The 24,241-nt window shown below is 48.1% G+C and overlaps 1 protein-coding gene across 5 annotated transcripts in view; it reads right to left on the reverse strand.

Moving 5' to 3' along the window:
- Positions 1–24,241, reverse strand: part of RNF40 (ring finger protein 40) — an 89,504-nt gene that overhangs the window by 56,293 nt on the left and 8,970 nt on the right. For all 5 annotated transcript variants that reach the window (XR_003857497.1, XM_029606804.1, XM_029606805.1 and 2 more), the window contains 8 exons: positions 17,004–17,171; positions 16,751–16,907; positions 9,116–9,346; positions 8,896–9,017; positions 8,531–8,677; positions 8,312–8,386; positions 7,838–7,957; positions 7,361–7,540 (listed from right to left, as the gene is read on the reverse strand). Coding sequence is in view for 4 of the 5 variants with exons in the window: in XM_029606804.1 (XP_029462664.1) it covers positions 7,361–7,540; positions 7,838–7,957; positions 8,312–8,386; positions 8,531–8,677; positions 8,896–9,017; positions 9,116–9,346; positions 16,751–16,907; positions 17,004–17,171 (1,200 nt within the window). In the remaining variant the exon portion in view is untranslated. The remainder of the gene's footprint in view (positions 1–7,360; positions 7,541–7,837; positions 7,958–8,311; positions 8,387–8,530; positions 8,678–8,895; positions 9,018–9,115; positions 9,347–16,750; positions 16,908–17,003; positions 17,172–24,241) is intronic.

Here is a 24,241-nt window from a genome sequence, read left to right on the forward strand (position 1 = left end):
TGCCTTTAAGATGTCATGGGCATAATGCTCTGCCGGGTGAGCCACCAGTAGTGGAAAAAGTGTTTGCATGTCTCCTGATCCCACAGCCGCAGAACTAGAGTGTATTGAGGCAGGAGAGGTATGATGGTCATCTTCAGATACCGGGTGCTGAATGGAGATGAAGGATTCTCAATGAAAGATGGGCCGAAGGGCCTTGTGTAGCTGATGTGTCATCTAAAGATTTATCAGACAATGTGTGTGGAAGAAAGATGTGTGATCTGCACTGGTGCAGATTTTTTCTGATGCGTCATCAACTTGTGCATTGAAGAGGTTGATGTCATCATTGATGAAGAAAGGGTTGAGGCATGCATCCAGGCAACATGCACCGGTTGTGTCAGCACAGGTGTCGTTGGGAGCATCAAGGAGACCTGCATCAAGTAATGTGCCAATGCATTGAATTTCTTAGCCAATGGCCACTGTTTCTTAGATCTTTACATGGAACGACGGTATATAAAATGTCCAAATAAATAAACAAATAAATAAATAAAATGCATCGATGGGTGCATGCTTTTTCAGTGCGGATTTTTCAATGCGTTTGAGTGACTTCAATGCTTTATTTTTTTTTTCTCCATGCTGCATCAAGTGTTTTTGTTTCTTTACTGGACCTTCCTCCGTTTGCACAGAGCGCATTGAAGGGTCTGGGTGTTTGACTTTTGATGGTGCACTCTGTCTGTCAGCCGCAGCAATTTGGTCGTCGATCTGTCTTAATGTATTGATGCACTATGGGTCTCTGAGCCTGGACCTGAGTCAACACTCTGGAAAGCGGAGGCGGCATGGCGACTTTGTGACCAAGATCTGCTTTTTGAAGGGTGCAGGAAGGCAGTCTTCATGGCTGTCGCCCTCTGGGAACGAGGCAACATGCAGTCACAGGCTGAGCAGTTCGGCTGATTGTGATCTGGGCCTAAGCATCGAAAGAGTTCATGGCCGTCCATCTTGGACATGAGGCATCTGCAGGGGCAGGCCTTGAAACTGCTGGTCATTTTCCTCGACATCTCTGCAGTGTAGTATTGTTTTTTTTATGATAGTACTGAAAAGTATTGTTTGGGGCTTGCTATAGGTAGCGAGGAGTGATAATTCCTGTAACTGAGGAAACAGTCATGGAGAGACTGTTTTAAGTGTCTGTGCAGACAAAAATAGATTGAAGAGAATCCAGAAGCAACAATCGTATGGGAACTTCTTCACATGCTCAGTAGAGCTCAAAGCTCTACTAGCTTGGAGAGAGTTTCGTCCAGTGCCACCTGATGACATCACCCACAGATCATGTCCAATTCAGCCCTGCTTATCGATGGAAAAACAGAATTACAACTTAAGGGGAGGGAGAACAGCTAATCAGGATGGATATAGACACAATAGGAAAATTAGTTTCTTACCTGATAATTTTTGTTCCTGTAGTACCAAGGATCAGTCCAGACTGCTGGGTTATGCCTCCCCTCCAGCAGATGGAGTCAGAGAAAAGCTGAAAAGCACCCCCTAGATATACTGGTGTGTGCTGCCTGCGATCCCTCAGTATAAAGAATATCAAAGCAGAAGCAATATATAATCATACACTTCCGCTGAATAATAAACAGTTTAGAACCCAACCAATGACTAGATCAAGTAGGACTACTGCCCTAAAAAAAAACCCACAAAAAAAAAAAATCCTATCTCCCAAATTCCAACAGGAGAAAGGAAACCCAGTAAAACTTGCCTGTAACAATGAACCATCACGTATGCCGATGCTCTGTAATCGGAGTAACTGCAACATAAGGAAAACAGCAGCAGCAGGTACGAGCGGACTCTCCCGTAACCTACTTGGGCGGGCGTCTGGACTGATCCTTGGTACTACAGGAACAAAAATTATCAGGTAAGAAACTAATTTTCCTTTCCCTGTACGTACCAGGATCAGTCCAAACTGCTGGGATGTACCCGAGCCGCCTTAAATGGGGTGGGACCCAGAGAGTCCCGCTCGAAGCACACTGCCCCCAAAACTCTGTCGACGGACCACGAACATCCAAGCGATAATGCCTAGAAAACGTATGCAAGGATTTCCAAGTGGCCGCCCTGCAAATCTCCTGGGAAGACACAAACTGGCTTTCAGCCCACGAAGCCACCTGAGAATGCAGAGAGTGAGCCTTAAGCCCATCGGGAACAAACCTTCCGCAGCCAATGTATGTGGAAGCAATCGCGCCTTTCAACCAGTTGGCAATAGTCGTCTTGGATGCCTGAAGATCCTTCTTGGGCCCATTCCACAACACAAATAAATGATCCGACCTTCGAAACTCATTAGTCACCTCCAAGTACCGCAGGAGTACCCGGACATCCAAACGCTTCAAATCCCGACCTTGAGAAGACCGGATCTCCTCCTCCGAAAAGGAAGGTAATTCCACCGTCTGATTAACATGGAAGGCTGATACCACCTTAGGTAAGAAGGCAGGTACTGTGCGTAAAGAAACCCCTGACTCAGAAATATGCAAGAACGGTTCCCTGCACGACAGAGTCTGAAGTTCCGAAACGCGACGACAAAATGGCCACTAGGAATACTGTCTTGAGAGTTAAATCCTTCAAGGTGGCTCTCTGAAGAGGCTCAAAAGGAGAAGCGCAGAGACCACGGAGAACCAAATTCAAGCTCCAGGATGGGCATGGAACCCTCATGGGGGGACGCAAATTCCTAACCCCGCGTAAAAAAAACGTGCAACATCAGGGTGACATGCAAGCGAAGAACCATCAACCTTGCCTCTCAGACAGCCCAGTGCTGCTACCTGAACCCGAAGAGAACTGTACAACAAGCCCTTCTTCAAACCTTCCTGTAAAAACGTGAGAATATGCCTTAAGGAAGCCTTACACGGGGACAGTTGTAAACCACTGCACCAGGATTCAACTACCTTCAAAACCCTAGCATAGGTCAGCGAAGTTGAAGATCTGCGAGCCCAAAGCGAAGTGTAATCACCGCTTCAGGATACCCTTTCTTTCTCAGTTGTCTCCGCTCATAATCCAAGCCGCTAGACAAAAGCGATACGCCAGATCAAAAAATACCAGACCCTGACGCAGGAGATTCAGAATGTGACTGAGGCGCAGGGGCCCGTCCACCGCTAGGTTGACCAGATCTGCGAACCACGGTCTTCTTGGCCACTCTGGGGCCACCAGAATTACCAGACCCCGGTGGGATTCTATGCGCCTTAAAACTTTTCCCACCAGAGGCCACGGGGAAAATACATAAAGGAGGATGTGCGGAAGCCACAGAAGCACGAGCGCATCCACCCTCTCCGAACCATGCTCTCACCTTCGGCTGAAGAAATGAGCCAACTTGGCGTTTAACCGCGTCACCATCAAGTCCAAGCGTGGAATCCCTCAACTTCGAGTTATGAGGTGCATCGCCTCTGCCGACAATTCCCACTCTCCGGGGTCCAGATGTTGTCGACTGAGAAAATCTTGTTGTCCACGCCTGCGATATGGGACGCCGCGATGCGGTTCAGATGGCGTTCCGCCCATGCCATCAACAAGGCCGCCTCGGTCGCCACCGGGCGACTTCTTGTGCCACCCTGTCTGTTTATGTATGCCACGGTAGTCGCATTGTCTGATAGAACTCGCACCACCCGACGGTGCACTAACGGAGGGAGTTGACGCAAGGCCAGGCGAACCGCCGTGGTCTCCAAGCGATTGATGGACCAAGCGGCCTGCCGAGGGGACCAACGTCCCTGTACTGCCCGGGACTGACATACCGCTCCCCACCCTGATAGGCTGGCATCCGTTATCACCACAATCCAATGTGGGGGTTCTAAGTCCACCCCCTGAAGCAGATGGTCCGGAATCAGCCACCACGTGAGGCCGGCCCGGGCCAGTTCCAACAAGGGTAATAGCATGTCGTAGTCCTCTGACCTGGGATCCCAGCGGGAAAGTAGCGCCCTCTACAGAGGCCGCATGTGAGCAAACGCCCAAGGAACCATTTCCAAGGTGGAAGCCATATGCCCAATTACTTGCAAATAATCCCAAGACGTAGGCAATGGGAGCTCCAACAGGTTCCGTACTGATCCATTAGATTGATCATCCGTTGGTGGGGAAGAAATACCTTGCCCAGAGAAGTATCAAACCGGGCTCCCAGGAATTCTAATTGCTGGGTTGGGTCTAGATGGCTCTTGGTAAAGTTGATTACCCAACCTAGCTTCTGTAGTTGATCCACCACTGACCGAACCGCTCGCTTGCACAGAGCTTCTGACTTGGCCCGAATGAGCCAATCGTCCAGATAAGGATGTACCAATATCCCTTGACGACGAAGAGAAGCCGCTACCACCACCAGAACCTTGGTAGTGCGCAAAACTGATAATGGTCCCCCAGCACCATGAACCTGAGGAACCGCTGATGATGCTCCTGAATTCCAATATGGAGATACTCCTCGGTTAGGTCCAAAGAAGCCAAAAATTCTCCCTTGTGGACGGCCGCAATAACAGACCTTAGCGTCTCCATGCAAAAACGCGGAACATGTAAAGCCCTGTTGACCTGCTTCAAATCCAAAATTGGCCTGAATGTCCCTTCCTTCTTCGGGACCACGAAGTAAATGGAGTACCGGCCAGTTCAGCACTCGGCAGGTGGAACCGGGATCACTGCCCCCAGCGCCTGAAGCCGATCCAACGTCTGCGCAATCACTTGTTTTGCCAGAAGCCTGCAGGGCAATACAAGAAACAGATCTCGGAGCGGTCAAGCAAAATCCAAAACGTAACCGTGACTTACAACGTCTACGACCTACTGGTCCTCCCAAAATAGGGATAGCCGACCCCCCGATGCACGGAACGGAGGAATGGGGGGTAAAGGCATGTGATGTTCCCGATCGTTGAGACCGTCTGCCACGAAAGGAATGCGACCAAGACAGAGACCGATACGTCTGTTGCCTCTGAGAGAAGGAGCCCCCTCTCTCCATCCGGAAACGACGTTGGCCCCGAAACCAACCCCTTGAATTCCCAAAGGGGCGAGACTGCCTGGGCTTGTCCTCCGGTAACTTATAAACCTTGTTATCCCCTAAGTTCTTAATGAGCTGCTCAAGCTCGTCGCCAAACAACAATTTCCCCCTGAAGGGAAAGGAACCCAAGCGCGACTTAGAGGAAGCATCCGCCGCCCAGTGACAAAGCCAGAGCAACCTCCTGGCGGATACAGCCGAGGACATATTGCGAGCCGAAGTCCGCAGATCATATAAGGCGCCCGCAGTATAGGCGACCGCAGCCTCCATACGGTTGGCCTGTTCCGCTTCCCCCGGCGGAAGCTCCTGGGCCGTAAGTAATTGTTGGACCCAGCGGAGCGTGGCCCTCTGCATGAGGCTGCTACAGTGCGGAAGCTTAAAAAAATGCACCTTAATATGATCTCCAATTTCTGATCCTGGAGATCCTTAAGTGTTGTGCCCCCCGTCACGGGGATAGTGGTGTGTTTTATCACCGCCGTGACCGCTGAATCCACTTTGGGAATCTTGAGGAGGCTAAAGACTCAGCTGGCAGAGGGTACAATTTATCCATAGCCCTGCCGACCTGCAAGGAAGCTTCCAGAAGCTCCCATTCCTTAGAAACAATTTGAAACAATTCTGGGTGAAATGGAAAGGTTTGCGGGGGCCCCCTGAGCCCCGCCAAGGCTTCATCCCCTGGGGAAGAATCCGCTTTCTGGAGAGGTGCCGGGATTCCCAATTCCTGCAAAACATGCGTGATGAGGTGTTCCAGCTCGTCCTTGCTAAATAAACGCAGGACCTGGGGATCATCTCCCTCCACGGACACCTGTCCGTCCAGATCCCCTCCCCCGAAGGTGACCAAGGGGTCCGGTGAAGGATCTAAGGGCTCCAGAGGCTCCAATTCTCATTGTGGCCGGGGACAGCGAGCCCCCGCCTTGCCCTGACCTGGATTCGCCCTTGGAATCTTAGGTGGTGGGGGCCCTGAGTCCTCCCAGCCCGCTTCTGCCTCCAAAAAGGCTTTGTGCATCAAGAGTACAAATTGTGAGGAGAACGGAGCTGGCCTTTGAAAACATCCCCCGCGGGACGAAAGGGAGGGGGAGGTGACCGAAACCTTGATCCCACTGTGGGCTTAGTGCCAGCGGAGAATGAGGAGGGAATTCTCCCTCCTCCGATGCTTACTCGTCAGAGTGCAGCGTGGACAAAATGGCCACTGCCCCTTCGTCGGCAGGGGGCAGGGCCGATCGCCCAAGGACCGCAGCTCTCCACGATCGGGAAACAGAAGGCGAACTTCGGACAGCGCTCGACCCCCAAGAGGGTCCCTCGCCCCCGGGAAGACATCGGGAGCAGAGACCCTCTCGGGAGAGTCACGCCCCCGCCCCCCCCCCCGCAGGCCGTGCAAGACGAGGAGCACGGCATGAGGGCGCGAACAGGACAGCCAGGGAAAAGCGCGCCAAAGTAGTAAGTAAAACAAGCAGCGCTTGAAGACGCTATGGGCGACAAAGCCAGCCCCTCCGGAGTCCCGGGACCGAATGTGGCAGGCTGGGGCTGCAGATTACTGTGCTCTGCCTGTCCCCAACAGGTCTTACCGGCACCTATTTGAAAAAGTCGTCTGACTCCTTTTTTTTTTTTTTTTTTTTTTTAAATTCAAGGGTCCAACAATTCAAATAGCAAGCCCCCTTCAGAGGAAAACCTCTGGTACACGTAATCTGGTGGGGGGAGAGTGACCGGTCCACCGGTAAATACTCCTCCCGGTCCCCTATGAATAAACTATCTCCGGGTATGTGGCCATAGGGCAATGCCCTGCCAAGCCTGCTCTTAACAAGACACCCTCGCTGTCAGAAGAAAATTCAAAAACTACTTTTCTTTGTTTGTTTTTTTCAAACTGCTTAAATACACTAATTGATCTAGTCAGGGTTTCTCCAACATGTACACCAAAAGTAGAAATTTGGAGAGATCAGGACCGCAGGTTATGCCTCTTAATCTGCTGGAGTCAGAGAAAATACGGAGGGATCGCAGGCAGCACACCAGTATATCTAGGGGGTGCTTTTCAGCTTTTCTCTGACTCCATCTGCTGGAGGGGAGGCATAACCCAGCTGTCTGGACTGATCCTGGTACGTACAGGGAACAAAAGAAATAGGGAGAGACCAATCAGCACAAAGGCACCAGAGATGACAAGAGGATCCATAATTAAAACAAAGTCAGGAACAATCAGAGGGAAGATAGATGGTATATCAGCACAAATATTGAACACTTATGCAACCTATCTACCACAGGCAGATATTCTTCGGGCACATCAGTATAGCTCTCTAGTGTCTCCCCCACCCATAAAATTCATGTGGTATATCTGGAACAGGTGTTTGTTCTTGGTACTGAATAGCAGTGTTTTGAGTTATCTTTCCTTCCTTCCTCCCACCTCACCTCCATGTGCTCGATCTGTCGTAGGTGGCTGTTCTTAGTGCTGAGGAGTAGTGCCCGGGCCTCGTCCAGTTGTGTTTTCACTTGCAGACTTTCATTGTAAAGCAGGGAGAACTGGGACTGCAGGCACTTATAGTCACCTGTGTCCTTCACCACCTCCTCAGGCATGTTTCGAAGATCCATCTGAGAGAGAGATATACATCACTATGTTGTGTTTTCAATTTTTTCTACTTTATCCTGTATTGATATAATTTTGGCAATATAGGATAAAACTCTTTAAATTGAACAAAACTAACAAACATACACAGAGGTATAGAAATAGATCAAAAGAGATGATGTAATTTAAGAGGAAGGGAGAAACATCAAAAACATTAATCAAAACCTGTCTTGCAGAGAGCTTATTCTCAATCCCTTCCCCACAATTCAAACCTTCTGTCTTCCTTTTCTCCCTACATTTTCCTCTCCCTCTACCACCGTTACCTTTAGCTTCTCCTTAAGTCGCACGGCTATCTGTAACTCCTGCTGAAGTTTCTCCAGTTCTGCCATCCTACTATTTGCCAGCTCCTGGTTCTCCTCCAGTTCTGCATTCAGCATTTCAAACTATGGATGTGTGTTGGGGGGGAGGGAGGTTAGAAGCAAACCAAGAAAGTTTATCTCAGAGAATGAGTGTGACAAGAAAAAGTGAATGGCAGCTTAAGAAACAGATACAGCACATGATATATGACATTGCATGGAAGAGAGAGAAAGCATGTCCATGTTACAGTTTGTGGAGGTTTATGGGAAAGTGTGTGTGAGAGGGGAAAGGTGGTAAGCATATCAGGATAAGCATATGCTCGGGTGAATGTGATGAGTTATTTAAACAGGAGCTAGAGGATAAATGTTGCAAGTAAATAATACATAGTAGGTATCACTGTGCAGGGCATCATGCTTGGAGAGGGTGTAGTAGTATTTTACCTTCTGCATGCTGAGGGTCACCTGACCCCCCTGAAAGCTAGCAGAACTGCCTGAGACATAGTACCCAGAGTTCAACTGCAATGAGAGAGGCAAAACGATTACTATATCGAGAAGAGTACTCGGTAGGACAAATGAATCATCCACTGACATTGCGATCTTGGGACAAAACATTTTACCCCGAGGGTATTTAGAGCTTATCCATCACTAAATGGGTAATACCTGCTCCAATGCCTCAGCCAGGTGCTTATTGAGTTTCTGCTCCCTCTTTCGCAGTTTCTCAATATCCCACTGTAGGTCCTCAATGGTCGTCTCCATCTCTGACACTTTGGTCTCGGCGGAGGTCACCTTGTCTAGTAGCTCGTTGTACTACAGAGAGACAAGAATGGCAAACAATGGGGAAAGCAGCCAATCTGACCCACTGATTCCATTAAACCATGTCCTAGATCAACTCCCTATCAGTGAATCTCTCAGCAAACCCCGATCCCAATGCAGAACCCTGGCGCTGCCCCCTCAATTGCAAGGAGATCCCCGACATTTACCCCAAGCCAATCCTTGTCACAGAATCCTGGCCTTCACTCCCTCACCTGCAGAGATATCCGATGGTGTTTCTCTTGCAGCTGTGTTGACAGATCCTGCAGCTTCTGGTTGTCTTTCATCATGTCTTTGTTCAGCGATTTTACCACCTCATCTACCTGGTCAAATTCAACTAAAAAAATGTAACAGCAATTATCAGCCTTCACCACTTTCCATCAATCAATCAAGGTCTCACAGCACTGAACCCTCCCTGCTTTGACCCTGTCCTACCTCCACTCTGGAATCTGTAACATAGCTCCTCCAGCTGCCGATGCTGCTTGTCTGATGCCTCCACAATGCGGGAGACAGCTTTCTTGGAGAACTTCATCTTTTCCTGTAGCTGAAGCTCAATCTCTTCACTACTGCTGCTGGACAGCGTCTCCAGGAAAGAACGAGCTGGCTCTGTTAGACCTTCCTTTGGTGTACAGGAAATCAAGGAGAAAGACAAAGTCGGGGCCACGTCTGCGAATAAGAATCAGGGAAGAACGTAAAGTAGGGTGCATGCCAATATGTTCAGATCACTAACTTTAGGAAGTAAGATTTGCTATAAGTAGCAGCCCCTATTTAGGTGTCTTAACAGTAACTTGGGACCAGAAGGGCCCTTAATTATCTTAATTAATATCTTAAACATGTAAAATCTTTGAAAATTTTGAAGTGACGTTAAAAAATAAACACAAAACAAAACTAAAGAAGAACATAAATGCCATGCTGATCAGACCAAGGCCCATCAAACATAACATCCTTTTTCTGACTGTGGCCAATCCAGGTCGCTAGTACCTGGCAGATCCCACAAAATAGATCTAATTCCCATTACTCACTTCCAGGAATAGCAATAGCTTTCTTTACTGTACTTGGCTAATAATGTGTTATGGACTTTTCCTCCAGGAACTTATCCAACATAAGAACATGCCATACTGGGTCAGACCAAGGGTCCATCAAGCCCAGCATCCTGTTTCCAACAGTGGCCAATCCAGGCCATAAGAACCTGGCAAGTACCCAAAAACTAAGTCCATTCCATGTTACCATTGCTAATGGCAGTGGCTATTCTATAAGTGAACTTAATTAATAGCAGGTAATGGACTTCTCCTCCAAGAACTTTTCCAATCCTTTTTTAAACACCATTATACTTACTGCACTAACCACAATCTCTGGCAACAAATTCCAGAGTTTAATTGTGCGTTGAGTAAAAAAGAACATTCTCCGATTAGTTTTAAATGTGCCCCATGCTAACTTCATGGAGTGTCCCCTAGTCTTTCTATTATCCGAAAGAGTAAATAACCGATTCACATCTACCCGTTCTAGACCTCTCATGATTTTAAACACCTCTATCATATCCTCCCTCAGCCGTCTCTTCTCTAAGCTGAAAAGTCCTAATCTCTTTAGTCTTTCCTCATAGGGGAGCTGTTCCATTCCCCTTATTTTGGTAGCCCTTCTCTGGGTATTGAAAAAGTTCTGTAGGCAGAGTTATTAATTTGGTTGATTAGTACTGTGTCTGTGTTTTTTGCCCATGTTTCTGTGATGGCTATGAAATCTGGTTTTTCATCTTGGAGAAGGTCGTTGACAATTGGTATTTTTTTAATTATAGATTGAGCATTAAAGAGTAGGAAAGAAAGTGTTAAGTAGCTGCTGAGAGATTTGTTGTTGTTGTGTGTAATGGTTGAGTGTTGCTATTTGTATTTTATTTTTGTTTTCATTCCTTTCTGCCTTCCAATTGTTGTAAGCGTTTGGGTCGTTTCTGTTGCTTACAGTCTTTGGGGGGTTATGGTCACAAACCCCCAGCTCATCCTCCTGAGACCAAGGGGGATGGCCCCACCAGGACCTAACAACCCCTCTGGGAGGTAATTTTTTTTTCTTTTCTTTTTTTTTTTTAACTCCAGAACTGCAGGATTGCACCATCTATGCATCTGCTGGAGACAGAAAAATACTGAGGGACTGCAGGTGGCACACTAGGTTATGAAGCAGTGTCAGTAAAATTTTCTTTGTCTCCATCTGCTGGAAGGGATGCAAAACCCAGGAGTCTGGACTGATATGGGTATGAAGAGGGAAATTAGGTTATAACCAGAAAAATCAGAGAGCTAGAAATTCACATCTGTTCTGATTCTCACATGAAAAAAGACTGAGGGGTCTCACGAGGCAACACCCGCATGCTCAGTAGATCAAAAAGTCTTCTAGCTTGCTGGGTAGACTGGATGGACCTTTTGGTCCTTTTCTCCCGTCGTTACTGTTTAAGGCAGAGCTTTCAAAATTGTGTGTCGCGACACGGTAGTGTGTCGCGCAAACGTAGCACATTAAAGCAGTCAGCACCTCGGAAGCCCCTCCCCTCCAGCATCACGCGCATGCGACGGCAACTCCGATGCGAACGTAGCATGCAGTGTTGCCAACCTCGTTTATTTCCCGCGAGTTTGGGCTTTTTTTTCCCCTAGAGATTCACTTTTTTTTTTTTTCCAGTTCCTGCGTTGCTTATTATTGGGCGATTTTTGCTGTCAATCACGTTTTTTTTTTTTTTGGGCTTGGTGGGTGGAACTTGAGCCCAGCTGTCCCTGTCATTGGCTGCTGCTGCTGAGGCCTGGCCACGAGGAGCACGTGGGCAAACAGGTACTGACTGCAAGCAACAGTGTCTGGTGATCATGGAAGGTGTTATGCACCACGGCAGGCTAGAACCCTGAAGGAGGTGAAGCACTAAACTGGCAACAATCAAAAAAAAAAGAGGAACATGAATGTGGAGGCCAGACATGTGCTGGGGGGGGGAGAGAGATGAATGTGTTACTCATAAATTATAACAATAACATTAATCTTGGAATATTATATATTTTTAATATAAATGAAAGGTTTTCATGAGATAGGTTGTGTCGTGAAACATTTTATTTATGTATATATTTAAGGAAACATACATAAATTGTCGAAATACGTTTCGTTCGTTTAACCTTTAACCTCTGGTTTGCTAGTAGACTGAATTACTGTGTCAGGAAAAGTTTGGAAAGCTCTGGTTTAAGGCATGGGGGTAACCTGCATGGAGTGGCAGTTGCTGCCATGGGAAGCTTGCTGGGCAGACTGGATGCACCATTTGGTCTTTTTCTGCCAATAATATATGTTATGTTACTAAAGAGAGAGAGTTTCCATTTGATGCTACTGGATGACGTCACCTACATGGCTAATTCGGCCCTGCATATTGACATTTTCCACCACCTTCACTGGGAGGCTGTTTCATACTTCCATCACTCTCTCTGTAAAGAAATATTTCCTTAGATTACTTCTGAGTCTTCACTTTTCACCCTCATTCTATCACTCCTTGTTTCAGAGCCCCCTGTCCATTGAAAGAGGGCCCCTCCTGTGCATGGATACCTTGGAGGTATTCAAATGTCTCTCATATCTCACCTATCTCACCTTTTCTATAGGGTATACGTGTTTAGATCTTTTTCTGTCCCCATACTTTACAGAATACCACTGGCCATTTTATTAGCCGCCATCTGGAACAATTCCATCCGGCTTATATCTTTTTGAAGGTATGGTGTCTAGAATTGGACTTATACAGGGGCAATACCACCTCCTTTTTCCTGCTGACCATTCCTCTCCCTAAGCAGCCAAGGATATTTCTAGCTTTTGCCATCAGCTTATCCTCCTGTTTGACCATCTTGAGATCATCAGATATGATCACTTCCAAATCCTGCTCTTGTTTCATGCATAGAAGAATCCTGCTCTTGTTTCGTGCATAGAAGAATTTTGCCTCTTATGCTGAACTGCTCCTTTTGGAGATAATTTTCAAAGGAGCTACATGCATAAATATAACATACTATCGTAGCAATTTTCAAAAGCCATATACATACATAAAGTGTACTTACATGGGTAAACCTATGGACAATTCAATGGCATATATTGTAGCAATTTTCAATAGCCTACTTACTTGTGTAAAGTGTGTTTATACATGTAAAACCCATTTTTAAGCTTGTAATTGCTTTTGAAAATCATGCCCTTTGTATTTTTGCATCCCAAGTGCATGATCTGCATATTTTTAGCTTTAAAGCTTATCTTCCAGGCTCTAGACCATTTCTCAAGCTTTGCTAAATTCCTCCTCATGTTTTTCATACCTTCCCTGGTGCCTGCCCTGTTGCAGATTTTGTTCCAAATAGTCCTTAAGAACATAAGAATTTGCCATGCTGGGTCAGACCAAGGCTTCATCAAGCCCAGCATCCTGTTTCCTACAGAGGCCAAACCAGGTCACAAGAACCTTTCAAGTACCCAAACACCAAGAAGATCCCATGCTACTGATGCAATTAATAGCAGTGGCTATTCCCTAAGTAAACTTGATTAATAGCAGTTAATGGACTTCTCCTCCAAGAACTTATCCAAACCTTTTTTGAATCCAGCTACACTAACTGCACTAACCATATCCTCTGGCAACAAATTCCAGAGCTTAATTGTGCATTGAGTGAAAAAGAATTTTCTCCGATTAGTCTTAAATGTGCTACTTGCTAACTTCATGGAATGCCCCCTGTCCTCTATTATCCAAAAGTGTAAATAACCGCTTCACATCTACTCGTTCAAGACCTCTCATGATCTTAAAGACCTTTTCTAATGACCAAGTTACTCATTCCCTGTTTATTGTAACTTTTCTACACCTGCTCTGTTAATTGGTTCGACCCTTGTTCATTGTAAACCGGTTCGATAAGACTTGTCTTGAGCATCGGTATATTAAAAGAACTTAAATAAATAAATAAAATAAGACCTCTATCATATCCCCCCTCAGTCTCTTCTCCAAGCTGAACAGCCCTAACCTCTTCAGCCTTTCCTCATAGGGGAGCTGTTCCATTCCTTTTATCATTTTGGTCGCCCTTCTCTGTACCTTCTCCATCACAACTATACCTTTTTTGAGATGCGGCAACCAGAATTGTACGCAGTATTCAAGGTGTGGTCTCACCATGGAGCGATACAGAGGCATTATGACATTTTCTGTTTTATTAACCATTCCCTTCCTAATAATTCCTAACATTCTGTTAGCTTTTTTGACTGCTGCAGCACACTGAGCCGACGATTTCAAAGTATTATCCACTATGATGCCTAGATCTTTTTCCTGGGTGGTAGCTCCTAATATGGAACCTAACATTTTGTAACTACAGCAAGGTTATTTTTCCCTACATGCTTGCACTTCTCCTCCTTAAATTTCATTTAATGTGGACATATCTGCAATATTGCTTATGAAAATGTTGAAAAGAACCGGTTCAAGGACCAATCCAAGGTCCATCTTACTCAGCATCCTTTCTCTGGCAGTGGCAAGCAGTGGGAACATGAATAAAAGATAAGGAAAGAGGTCAATTTTCAAAACACTGATGCAGCAAGTATAGTTAATTTTACTTACTTAGTTTTAGGTGAATTTTCAACCAAACATAACTGGCTAGGGTTTTGGCAGAAAATGTTTCTAAATCTAGCTTGTCAAGGTTTGATAAGGTACACTGAAGTCTGCAACTCATTTGTCTAGTTTTATTATCTAAACTTAACTGATTAGCACTGAAAATGATTGCCTATTGCCTAAGTCATAAATCTGCTCCTGGAGCTGGTTAAAATTTATGTGCCTTGTGCATTTAGCTAGTTAGATTTAACTACTCAGAGAGGGCCTCTTTTTAACTGTTTAGGTTTAACCAACTACCTGGGTTAAAATGAGAGGAGTTGGGTGGCACCTTATAGACAAACCATTTGGGTTAGTAGTTTAAATTTTTTGAAAATGGTTCCCAGTATGTATAATTCCTTAGGTGCCACCTACAATCCGTCAGTAGTTTTCTGTCTCCAGCAGATGGTGGAGGTACAAAATCCTACAGTCCAGACTTAGTAAAAAAAAAAAAAAAAAAAAAAGAATAGACAAAGTGTTCAGGTTAGCACCTGGTTAGGTTTTCCTTTGGTCTTAGTCCCTTTTTTTCTTTTAAAAAAAAAAGGATTTTTTGATTTCAGGCCCAAATCGAAACCAATGAGAAGTTTCGTTTCCGCCTCCCAGGGGGTTGGCAGGACCCACAGGGGCCTTCCCCACTGGTATTAGAGGCGGTGGGTGCTAGGGGTTGAGGACCCTGTTGCCCTAATTGTCTCCAGCCTCGGGGTTATGATACCAGGGAGCCTGGCTCACTCACCCCAGGAGGATAGGACCCGAGCCTTCTGTGTCAGGTTTGCAAAAAAAAAAAAAAAGTAGCGGGGTTTGTCTGCCGGGCAGACTCCCCGCTCCCTCCAACGCTGACTTTTAATCACAGGCTGCTTTCCCCCGCGCTGCCGGTTTCCCGCCGCAAGTTCCCTTTTTCTTTTCAGCTGACCGGAGCTCACTACTCATGCCACGTGGAGCGGCGATGCGCACGCACCTCACGGGACGGGCTCTGATCGTCTGATCAGCCTGCCTCCCCGGGGAGAGAGCTCTTTGGGAGGCATCGGGGGCAGCTTTTCAAAATTGCGCAAGGAGCCCATGTGGCATATTGAACAGCCGTGGGGGGGGGGGGGGGGGGGGGGGGGGGGGGGGGGGGGGGAGGGGGAGGGGGAGGGAAGAAGTCACCAGGTGAAACGGAGAACAATGTCAAGCCACCAGAGCCAAAGAGAAGCAAAGCCAGGATAGAAAACGTGCCGTCCCATGGCTGCCCTACCTCACTGCTCAACTCTAACAATTAAGAGGAAAAGTTCTTTTCTTTTTCTCTTTTTTTTTTTAAACTCTAGAAATAAGTGAAAGGAATCACCTCCCTTGAAAAAGCCTCCAGGCATCAACCGCTCCACAGGGCGAGGGAACAGGGAACTGGGAACTGGGAACTGGGAACTGGGAACTGGGAACCCCCCCCCCCCCCCCCCAGCTGTCAGCCCTGCCCGACACCAAAGGATCAAGCAATAAAGGGTCCCCGACCCTCTGCTCGTCCACCTTATGAATCAGGGGGAATGGCTCCACCAGGACCTAATAACCTCCTGGGAGGCACTCAAGGTAGACTCTTTCAGAAGAATAACTTCTATCTTCCCTATATTTTCTTGGGTTGTTTTTTGTTTGGTTTTTTTAGACAAGACAGGCTTTGCATGTCCACCATCTGTTGGAAACAGAGAAATACCGAGGGACTGCAGGAGGCACCTCGTGTTAAGTGTCAGTAAAACTTTCTCTAGCTGCTGGAGGGGAGGCAAAACCCAGGTGTCTGGACTGATCTGGGTACATACAGGGAACTAGGATTATATTTGGTCCTTGAATTAGCTGTGGAGCAGGGAACAGGCTGAAGCTTAACCTGTTTCAAGGGGTGTCGCGATTCTCTAATTCTGGTTTATCAAATGTCTGGCTTCTCCACAATGTATTATTGTAGCTTTTGTGCCTTGTTTAAATAAAAGTTATTTAAAAAAATAAATAAGCAATAGTAGTAGACTTCTCATTCCTCTGCAAACACAAACCACCCTCATGTCCCCAATTATTTTACAACTTTTTATAGCTCTGCAAAAACTAAAACCCCACTTTATACCATAAACTGTAATTTACTTGTATATATGGAAAACATCTGTAATTCATTCTGCATGGATTTAATGAAAGGAACAAAGCTCTCACAAGCTAGTAACAAACATATTAAGTTAGACTAATAAAAGGGTATCATCAACCAGCTCCTACTAGACCTTAATTTCTACATAATCAAGTGAACTAAAATGGCAACTGTGCTACTGAATCTATATTTGAAATTAGCCACTGATGGGGAAAATATAAGAACCTACATGGATTTGTTATACTAATTATTTGTGAAATGATTGTAGAAGACTCCCTTTTCACCGTCTCTATTTCAGCACCTGCCTGATTCCTGCCTGCTCTTCCACAGTAGTGCTTTGTGTTTAGACCTTGTAAAAGCAGTGATGAGATCCCCAAGAACCACAGCCTCCTTTTACCTCTTTCCTCAGGTTCCTCCGCTCCCTCCATTCTTTCTGGTATCACAGCAGCTGATACAGGGGGTACTTCTCCATCAGAGCCCAGGGTCTTTGTGATAGCGGAAGGCTCTGCCAGAGGGTCAAAGCTCTGCAGTAGGACCTGCACATTCTCATCCAACTACAGAAAGCACACACAAAGTACAAGGTCACGATACAGGCAAAGTATCTTCCCATGTGGACAGCTGGAACATAGAACAGTATCAAGGGCACTGACCTGACTCCAATAACGGTTCACCAAGAGTAGTGTGGCATCATCAGTGGCCTGCCTCTTCTCCAGTTTTTCAATGCGCTCTCGAAGCTCATCTTCAAAAGCCTGTCGCTGTTCCAGGCGCTCAGCCAACTTCTTGTTCTTAAACTGCAGCACTTTCAAATCCATCTCCTCCTGCCATGGGGAGGGAGCACAGCAAATAAAGATGAGTCAGGCCATCCCAGGCCTCTCCTTCCTCAACCACTACACCCACTCTCTTTTCTTATTGTGTTCTAAGAATGCATCAGCTTATGCCAGAACTTTTCAGAGACTGCAAATAAAGAGAAAGATAAAATAATCTCACTGCCTGTTCCTCCGATATGCTGCAGGGATGCTTCTTGCTCACTGCATGAGGGAGACAAGACGTTCACTGCCTGCCGCTCATCGGATACCTCAGCTTCTGCCACAGAGTTCATTGCAAAACCTAGGATCCCCGGGTCTCTCTCTTGACTAATATGTAATCCTGGCTAATACAGTGACTGTTGGCATGTTTGCAGCTAGGGATATGCTGGCACGTCCTGTCACTTCTGTGTAAGCCAAAAACAGGATTCCACCTCCTCTGCACCTCTTTCCTAAGCCCTACAGAAGAGCAGTATTGCTAAAAAAAAGTGGATTCTCTTTTACTCTGCAGGATCTTTCCTACTAACGTCACAAGTTGGAACTCAATTCAGTATGTTAAGCCACACAGAAGAGTTTGCTCTATCAAATGCATTGATCTTTTACAGAGGGAGTGGGGAAGAGGTAGGAGGGGGCATGAGATAATGTGAAAAAGAGTGGGTAGAAGAAAGAAGAATCAGAGAAAAAGTGCAGGGGAGGAGTTGTGGTGGGAAAAGAAAGGCTTGGTGCTAAGGGGAGAAAACATAAGACTAGGGAACTGGAAAGAGAAGAGAGATTATAGGACCCAGCACCTCTAGAACCTTCATCTTCTGTTGGTAAAGCTGAATTTGCTGGAAAACAACGCTTAAATCTTTAATTCTTTAAGAATTCTTTTTTAAACTATTACTGACTGTGTGTATATAGTGCGTTAGTTTTTAAGGCTAGTATTTGTTTGCAAGTGTTAAGAATGGAGTGTGTTTAGGGATAAGGTAAAATTAGGTTACTTAGCAGCTAATTTTGTTTCCTCGAGTCTTACCAGACCAATCCAGATGCATTTGACCCCCTATCGGCAGATGGAGACAGAGAACAAAAGCTTTGCAGGACTGAGCCCACATAAGGAACTGTGCCACCTACAGCTTCTCAAAGTTAATCCCCTCCCATGAGCAGGGGAGCCAAAAATTAGAGCACATCTGTGAACCCTCAAACAAATTGACCCCTTTACCTAAAAGGTTTGATAACCAAACAAACTCAATGCCAAAACACTATATAGTGCAATACTATGTCAAGACTATGAACATAGTAGAGCAGGATACAAGTCAAACAGATGGGCATCTGGACTGGTCTGCTAGGACTCAAGGAAAGAAAATTAGTAAATAAGTATCTTCCTCATTATCCAACCAGACCAGTCCAGATGCATGGGTTGTACCCAAGCCACCCTTAACCTTGGAGGAAATCCAAAAGACCCGCTTTGATGACACTCACTCCAAATAAGGCTGCGCCCTAGCCTACATGTGCAAATGATTTTTCAAAAAAGAGAGTGTACAGTGGACCAAGTTGCCACCTTGCAAATGTCCTTTGGAGTGATCAACTGGTACTCTACCCACAAAGCCACTAGGGTCCTAATGGAATTTGCCCAGAGACCCTCAAGTACTACCAGGCCCTTGTAAAACACAAGCTGTAGCAATGGACTCCTTAATCCATTTGATAACAGAAGCCTTAAAAGCTTTCTCCCCTTTCTTGTGAATAGCATAAACAAATGATCAGCCCTGCAAAAGGCAATTGGCACCTTTAAATACCTTAGAAGCACCTTACATACATCTAGAATATAAAGAGATTTATCTCCTAAATCTGTCTTGAAAGATGGCAATTCTACCATCTGCGCTAAACGAAAAGATGATGATATTACTTTTGTCAAGAAACACTCCTTCCAAGGAAAACTTCAGGAAAGGATTCCTGAAGGATAAGACCTGCAACTCCAAAATATGCCGGGTAGGAAAACTACCTTCCAAGTAAGATTCTACAGAGAAGCCTCTTCTATGGGTTTAAAAAGTACTTTACACAAAGCTCCCAAAACCAAGATAAGGTCCCAAAAGGGAAGCAACTTCCTGATGGGAGGCTTGAGATGCTTAACCCCCTCAAAAATCTGACCACATCTGAGTGAGCTGTCATAGACAACCTTTAATCCTTTCCTCTGTAACACAACAGACTTGCTAGGTGCACTGTGAGCGAATTCAGAGCCAAGCCTCCGTGCAAATCTTTCTGCAAAAAGAAGAGAATAGCCGGAATCAATGCTCCTAACAGAGAAATTCCCATCTCTGAACCCAATTCAAACCCTTCCAGATCCAGATATAAGCCAATGAGGCTGACTTCTTCCTGGCTTGCAGAAAAGTGGAAATCACTTCATCGGAATATCCCCCACCTCTCAGCCTTCTCCACTTAAAAGCCAAGCCGTGAGACAAAAGCAAAAGGAAAATTAGTTTCTTACCTGATAATTTTCGTTCCTGTAGTACCAAGGATCAGTCCAGACACCTGGGTTGTGACTCCGCACCAGCAGATGGAGACAGAGCAAAACCTGTCAGGCACCCCTACATATAGTAAGGCGCCACCCACAGCTCGTCAGTCTTACGTAATGTCAAAGCAAAATGGAAAAACTCCACTAACTAACTATACCGCCCGAAACCCCTGGGCAGATTCAAAGAACCCCCAGCTGGATCAGAACTTCCAGAACCAGAGGTCCAACAACAGACAAGAAACGTACTGTAGAGCCCAACCGAGCGGACTCTCCTCATCATAAACACAACTACAGATTACGTGGGCGGGCTCCTGGACTGATCCTTGGTACTACAGGAACGAAAATTATCAGGTAAGAAACTAATTTTCCTTTCCCTGTACGTACCAGGATCAGTCCAGACACCTGGGATGTACCAGAGCTGAACTACTGAGGGTGGGAAGCAGAGAGTCCCGCTCGCAGTACTCTCTCTCCGAAACCCCCCGAATCCAGGCCCCGAACATCCAACCGATAGTGTCTAGTGAACGTATGCAATGACTTCCAAGTCGCCGCTCTGCAAATTTCTTGCGGCGACACCTGTGAAGATTCCGCCCATGAAGCGGCTTGAGCTCGTGTCGAGTGAGCCCGAAGACCCACCGGAACAGCCTTCCCTTTCAGTATATACGCCGAAGCAATGGCTTCCTTGAGCCAGCGCGCAATCGTGGTACAGGAAGCTGCCCCTCCGCGTTTTGGGCCCGACCACAAAACAAAAAGATGGTCCGAAACCCGAAAAGGATTCGTTACTTCCAGATAACGGAGCAGAATTCTGCGGACATCAAGTTTCTTCAACAATTTAGCATCAGGATCAGAACGCTCCCCCTCCGGAAAAGCAGGCAGCTCAACCGACTGGTTCAAATGAAAAGCTGACACCACCTTCGGAAGGAAGGAGGGATCCGTCCTTAGGGAAACCCCAGAACAGAGAAGCGTAAGAATGGCTCCTGACAAGATAACGCCTGCAATTCTGAAACTCGTCTCGCTGACGCAATAGCCACGAGAAACACCGCCTTAATAGTGAGGTCCTTTAGCGTCGAACGCTTGATGGGCTCAAAAGGTGACGTACACAGCGCAGAAAGAACACAATTGAGATTCCAAGACGGAAAGGGATGACGTAATGGGGGCCGCAAATGCTTAGCCCCCCGAAGGAAACGCGCCACATCCGGATGATGCGCTAGAGATATACCGTGCACCTTACCTCTGAGACAACCAAGCGCCACTACCTGGACCTTAAGAGTACTGCAAGATAGACCTTTTGCAAGTCCTGTCTGGAGGAAGGCGAGGACATCCGGCACGGATGGCAGTACAGGATTTACCTCCCGGGTTCTACACCAATCCTCAAATACCGCCCAAACCTGAACGTAGGCGAAGGATGTAGAACACTTCCTAGAACTCAGCAAGGTGGCTACCACCGCGTCCGAATACCCTTTATTCCTCAAGCGTTTCCTCTCAAAAGCCAGGCCGTGAGACAGAAGTGATCCGCGTCCTCCAAACAAACGGGTCCTTGACGTAGAAGAGCCGCCGCCCCGCGAAATCTGAGGGGGGGCTCCCTTGCCAACTGCAGGAGATCCGCGAACCAAGGGCACCGTGGCCACTCGGGTGCCACCCTGATCACCTCCGCTGGATGCATCTCTACTCTCCGAAGGACCTTGCCTATCAGTGGCCAAGGAGGGAACACGTACAGCAGAACGTCTGTGGGCCAAGGGAGCACCAGAGCATCCACCCCCTCGGCTCCCCTTTCTCTTCTTCGACTGAAGAACCTCAGTGCCCTGGCGTTCTGAGCGGTGGCCATCAGATCCATGTGTGGTGTTCCCCACCTCTTGCAGAGCAGTTGGTAAGCCATCTCCGGCAGCTCCCATTCCCCCGGGTCCAAGCGATGGCGGCTGAGGAAATCTGCTTGGACATTGTCTACTCCGGCGATATGGGTTGCCGCGATGTTGGTTAGATTTCTTTCCGCCCAGAGCATCAGTTGCCGCATCTGGTCCGCGACAGCCCGGCTCCTCGTTCCTCCCTGGCGATTGATGTACGCCACCGTGGTCGCATTGTCCGACAACACTCTGACCGCTTTCCCGCGAATCAATGGGAGAAAGGCTTGCAGCGCCATCCAAACCGCTCTGGTCTCCAAGCAATTGATGGACCACTGTTACTGAGCTTTGGACCACTGTCCTTGCACCGAGCGGCCCAGGCATACAGCCCCCCAGCCGGATAAGCTGGCATCCGTCGTGACTACCGTCCAGGCTGGCATGAGCAGGGACACTCCGCGCGTCAGATTGTCGGAGTTGAGCCACCACGGTAGACTGGATCTCGCCTGATCCGTGAGTGGGAGCGGCAGGTGAAATTCTTCCGACACCGGACGCCATCGGGAGAGCAATGCGGATTGCAATGGCCGTAGATGAGCAAAAGCCCAGGGCACTAACGCCAGCGTGGACGCCATCGACCCCAATACCATCAGATGATCGCAGACCTGAGGGCACCGCAGGGCCAATAACTGGCGCACCTAACCCTGAAGCTTGCACACCCGCTCCTGGGACAGAAACACTCTGCCCTGCTTCGTGTCGAACAGCGCTCCCAGGTAATGTAGCGTTTGGGTGGGAACCAGGCGGCTCTTGGAGAGATTGACCACCCATCCGAGTGAGCGCAAGAGTTGCAGAACCCTGTCGACCGCCTGTCGGCATTGAACTTCTGTTTTGGCCCGGATGAGCCAATTGTCCAGGTAGGGATGTACCAGGAATCCCTCCCTTCGGAGCGCGGCTGCGACCACCACCATAACCTTTGTAAACGTCCGCGGAGCGGTGGCGAGGCCGAAGGGGAGAGCCTTGAACTGATAATGCCTGCCCAGGATACAAAAGCGCAGAAATCGCTGGTGGCTCGGCTGAATGCCGATATGAAGGTAAGCCTCCGTGAGATCTAATGACGCCAGGAACTCGCCCGGTCTCACCGATGCGATCACTGACCGAATCGTCTCCATCTTGAAGCGTGGGACGCGAAGACATCGGTTGACCCCTTTCAGGTCTAGAATGGGTCTGAAAGTACCCTCCTTCTTTGGCACGATGAAGTAGATGGAGTACCGCCCCCGACAGTGTTGCCCCGGTGGTACGGGCACTATCGCGCCCAGGTCTTCTAGCCGACACAGGGTATCCTGGACTGCCGCTTGTTTGCTGCGACCCTTGCAAGGTGAGACCACAAACTTGTCCGCCGGTATTCTTGCAAAATCTAAAGCGTAGCCTTGTTTTATCACGCTGAGTACCCACTGATCCGTGGTTATTATGGTCCATTCCCCGTAAAAACGCCCCAACCTGGCTCCTACATTTGGCACGGCCGACGGAACCGGCTGCGGGGAATGGACCAACCGTATTTCATTGCGAGGCCTGTGGGACCGTCCCGCCGTCCAAACTTTCTCCCGCGAAAGGACTGAGACCACGACGGCGACCTCGAGGAGCCCGACCGGTAGGAGGGCCCTGACAATCTCTGAGTCCGTGACTTCCTGGGCCCGCGAAAACGGGCTCTTGTGGAGAACGATGCCCTGGGTCTGTGCCTGTCCTCCGGCAGCTTGAAAGCCCTGTTCTCTCCGAGCGACTACATCAAGTCGTCCAACTGCTTGCCGAACAACAACTTTCCTTTAAACGGGAGCGAACCAAGATGAGCCTTGGAAGACCCATCCGCCGCCCAATTTCTGAGCCAGAGAAGCCGGCGTGCTGACACAGCCGAGACCATGGCCCTGGCCGACGTCCGCAGAAGGTCATGCATGGCATCTGCGCTATACGCGATCACCGCCTCCAGGTGATCCGCCTGCGCCGACTCTTCTCCCGATAGACCTGCATTAGCCTGAAGCACCTGAGCCCAGCGCAAACCTGCCCTCAATGCAAAATTACTGCATATAGCCGCGCGGACCCCCAGGGCCGAAGCCTCGAACACCTTCTTAAGCTGTACCTCCAGCTTCCGATCCTAGATATCTCTAAGAGCCGTGGCACCTGTGACCGGAATCGTGGATCGTTTCGTCACTGCCGACACCGCTGCATCCACCCTGGGAAACCGAAGGAGTTCCAGCGCGTCATCCGGTAATGGGTACAGCTTGTCCATAGCTTTACTCACCTTCAGGCCTAACTCCGGGGTATCCCATTCCCGGAACAGGATATCGGTCGCCGAGAAGTGGAACGGGAAGGCCACTGCCGGCCCCGTCAGGCCCAGCAGCACCGGATCCATCTTGGCATCTGTTCGAGATCCTACCGGAGGGGCATCCACTCCTACTTCCCGAAGGATAGCCGGGATCAGCCGTGCCAGCTCCTCCTTCCGAAACAAGCGTACGACTTTGGGATCGTCCCCTTCCACAGCTGGCGCTCCCTTGGCGTTCCCTGGATGCGCCACATCTTCCTCGGCGGGAGCTCCGGAGCCCACCGGGGCCCCCCCGTCCGGTTCCTCCTCCGCTGCGGAAGACGAATCAGATTCGGTGTCCTGTGGAACTCCCCGCAAGGGCCGGTGCTCTCTGGGCGGGTCCGCAGGCCTCCGAGGACCCTCCCCCGCCCTCTTCTTCCGGGGCTCCAACTGGGGGCTCGCTGCTGTGGGGAAA

This window comes from Rhinatrema bivittatum, chromosome 6 (assembly GCF_901001135.1).
Source record: "Rhinatrema bivittatum chromosome 6, aRhiBiv1.1, whole genome shotgun sequence".
In the NCBI taxonomy this organism is placed as follows: domain Eukaryota; kingdom Metazoa; phylum Chordata; class Amphibia; order Gymnophiona; family Rhinatrematidae; genus Rhinatrema; species Rhinatrema bivittatum.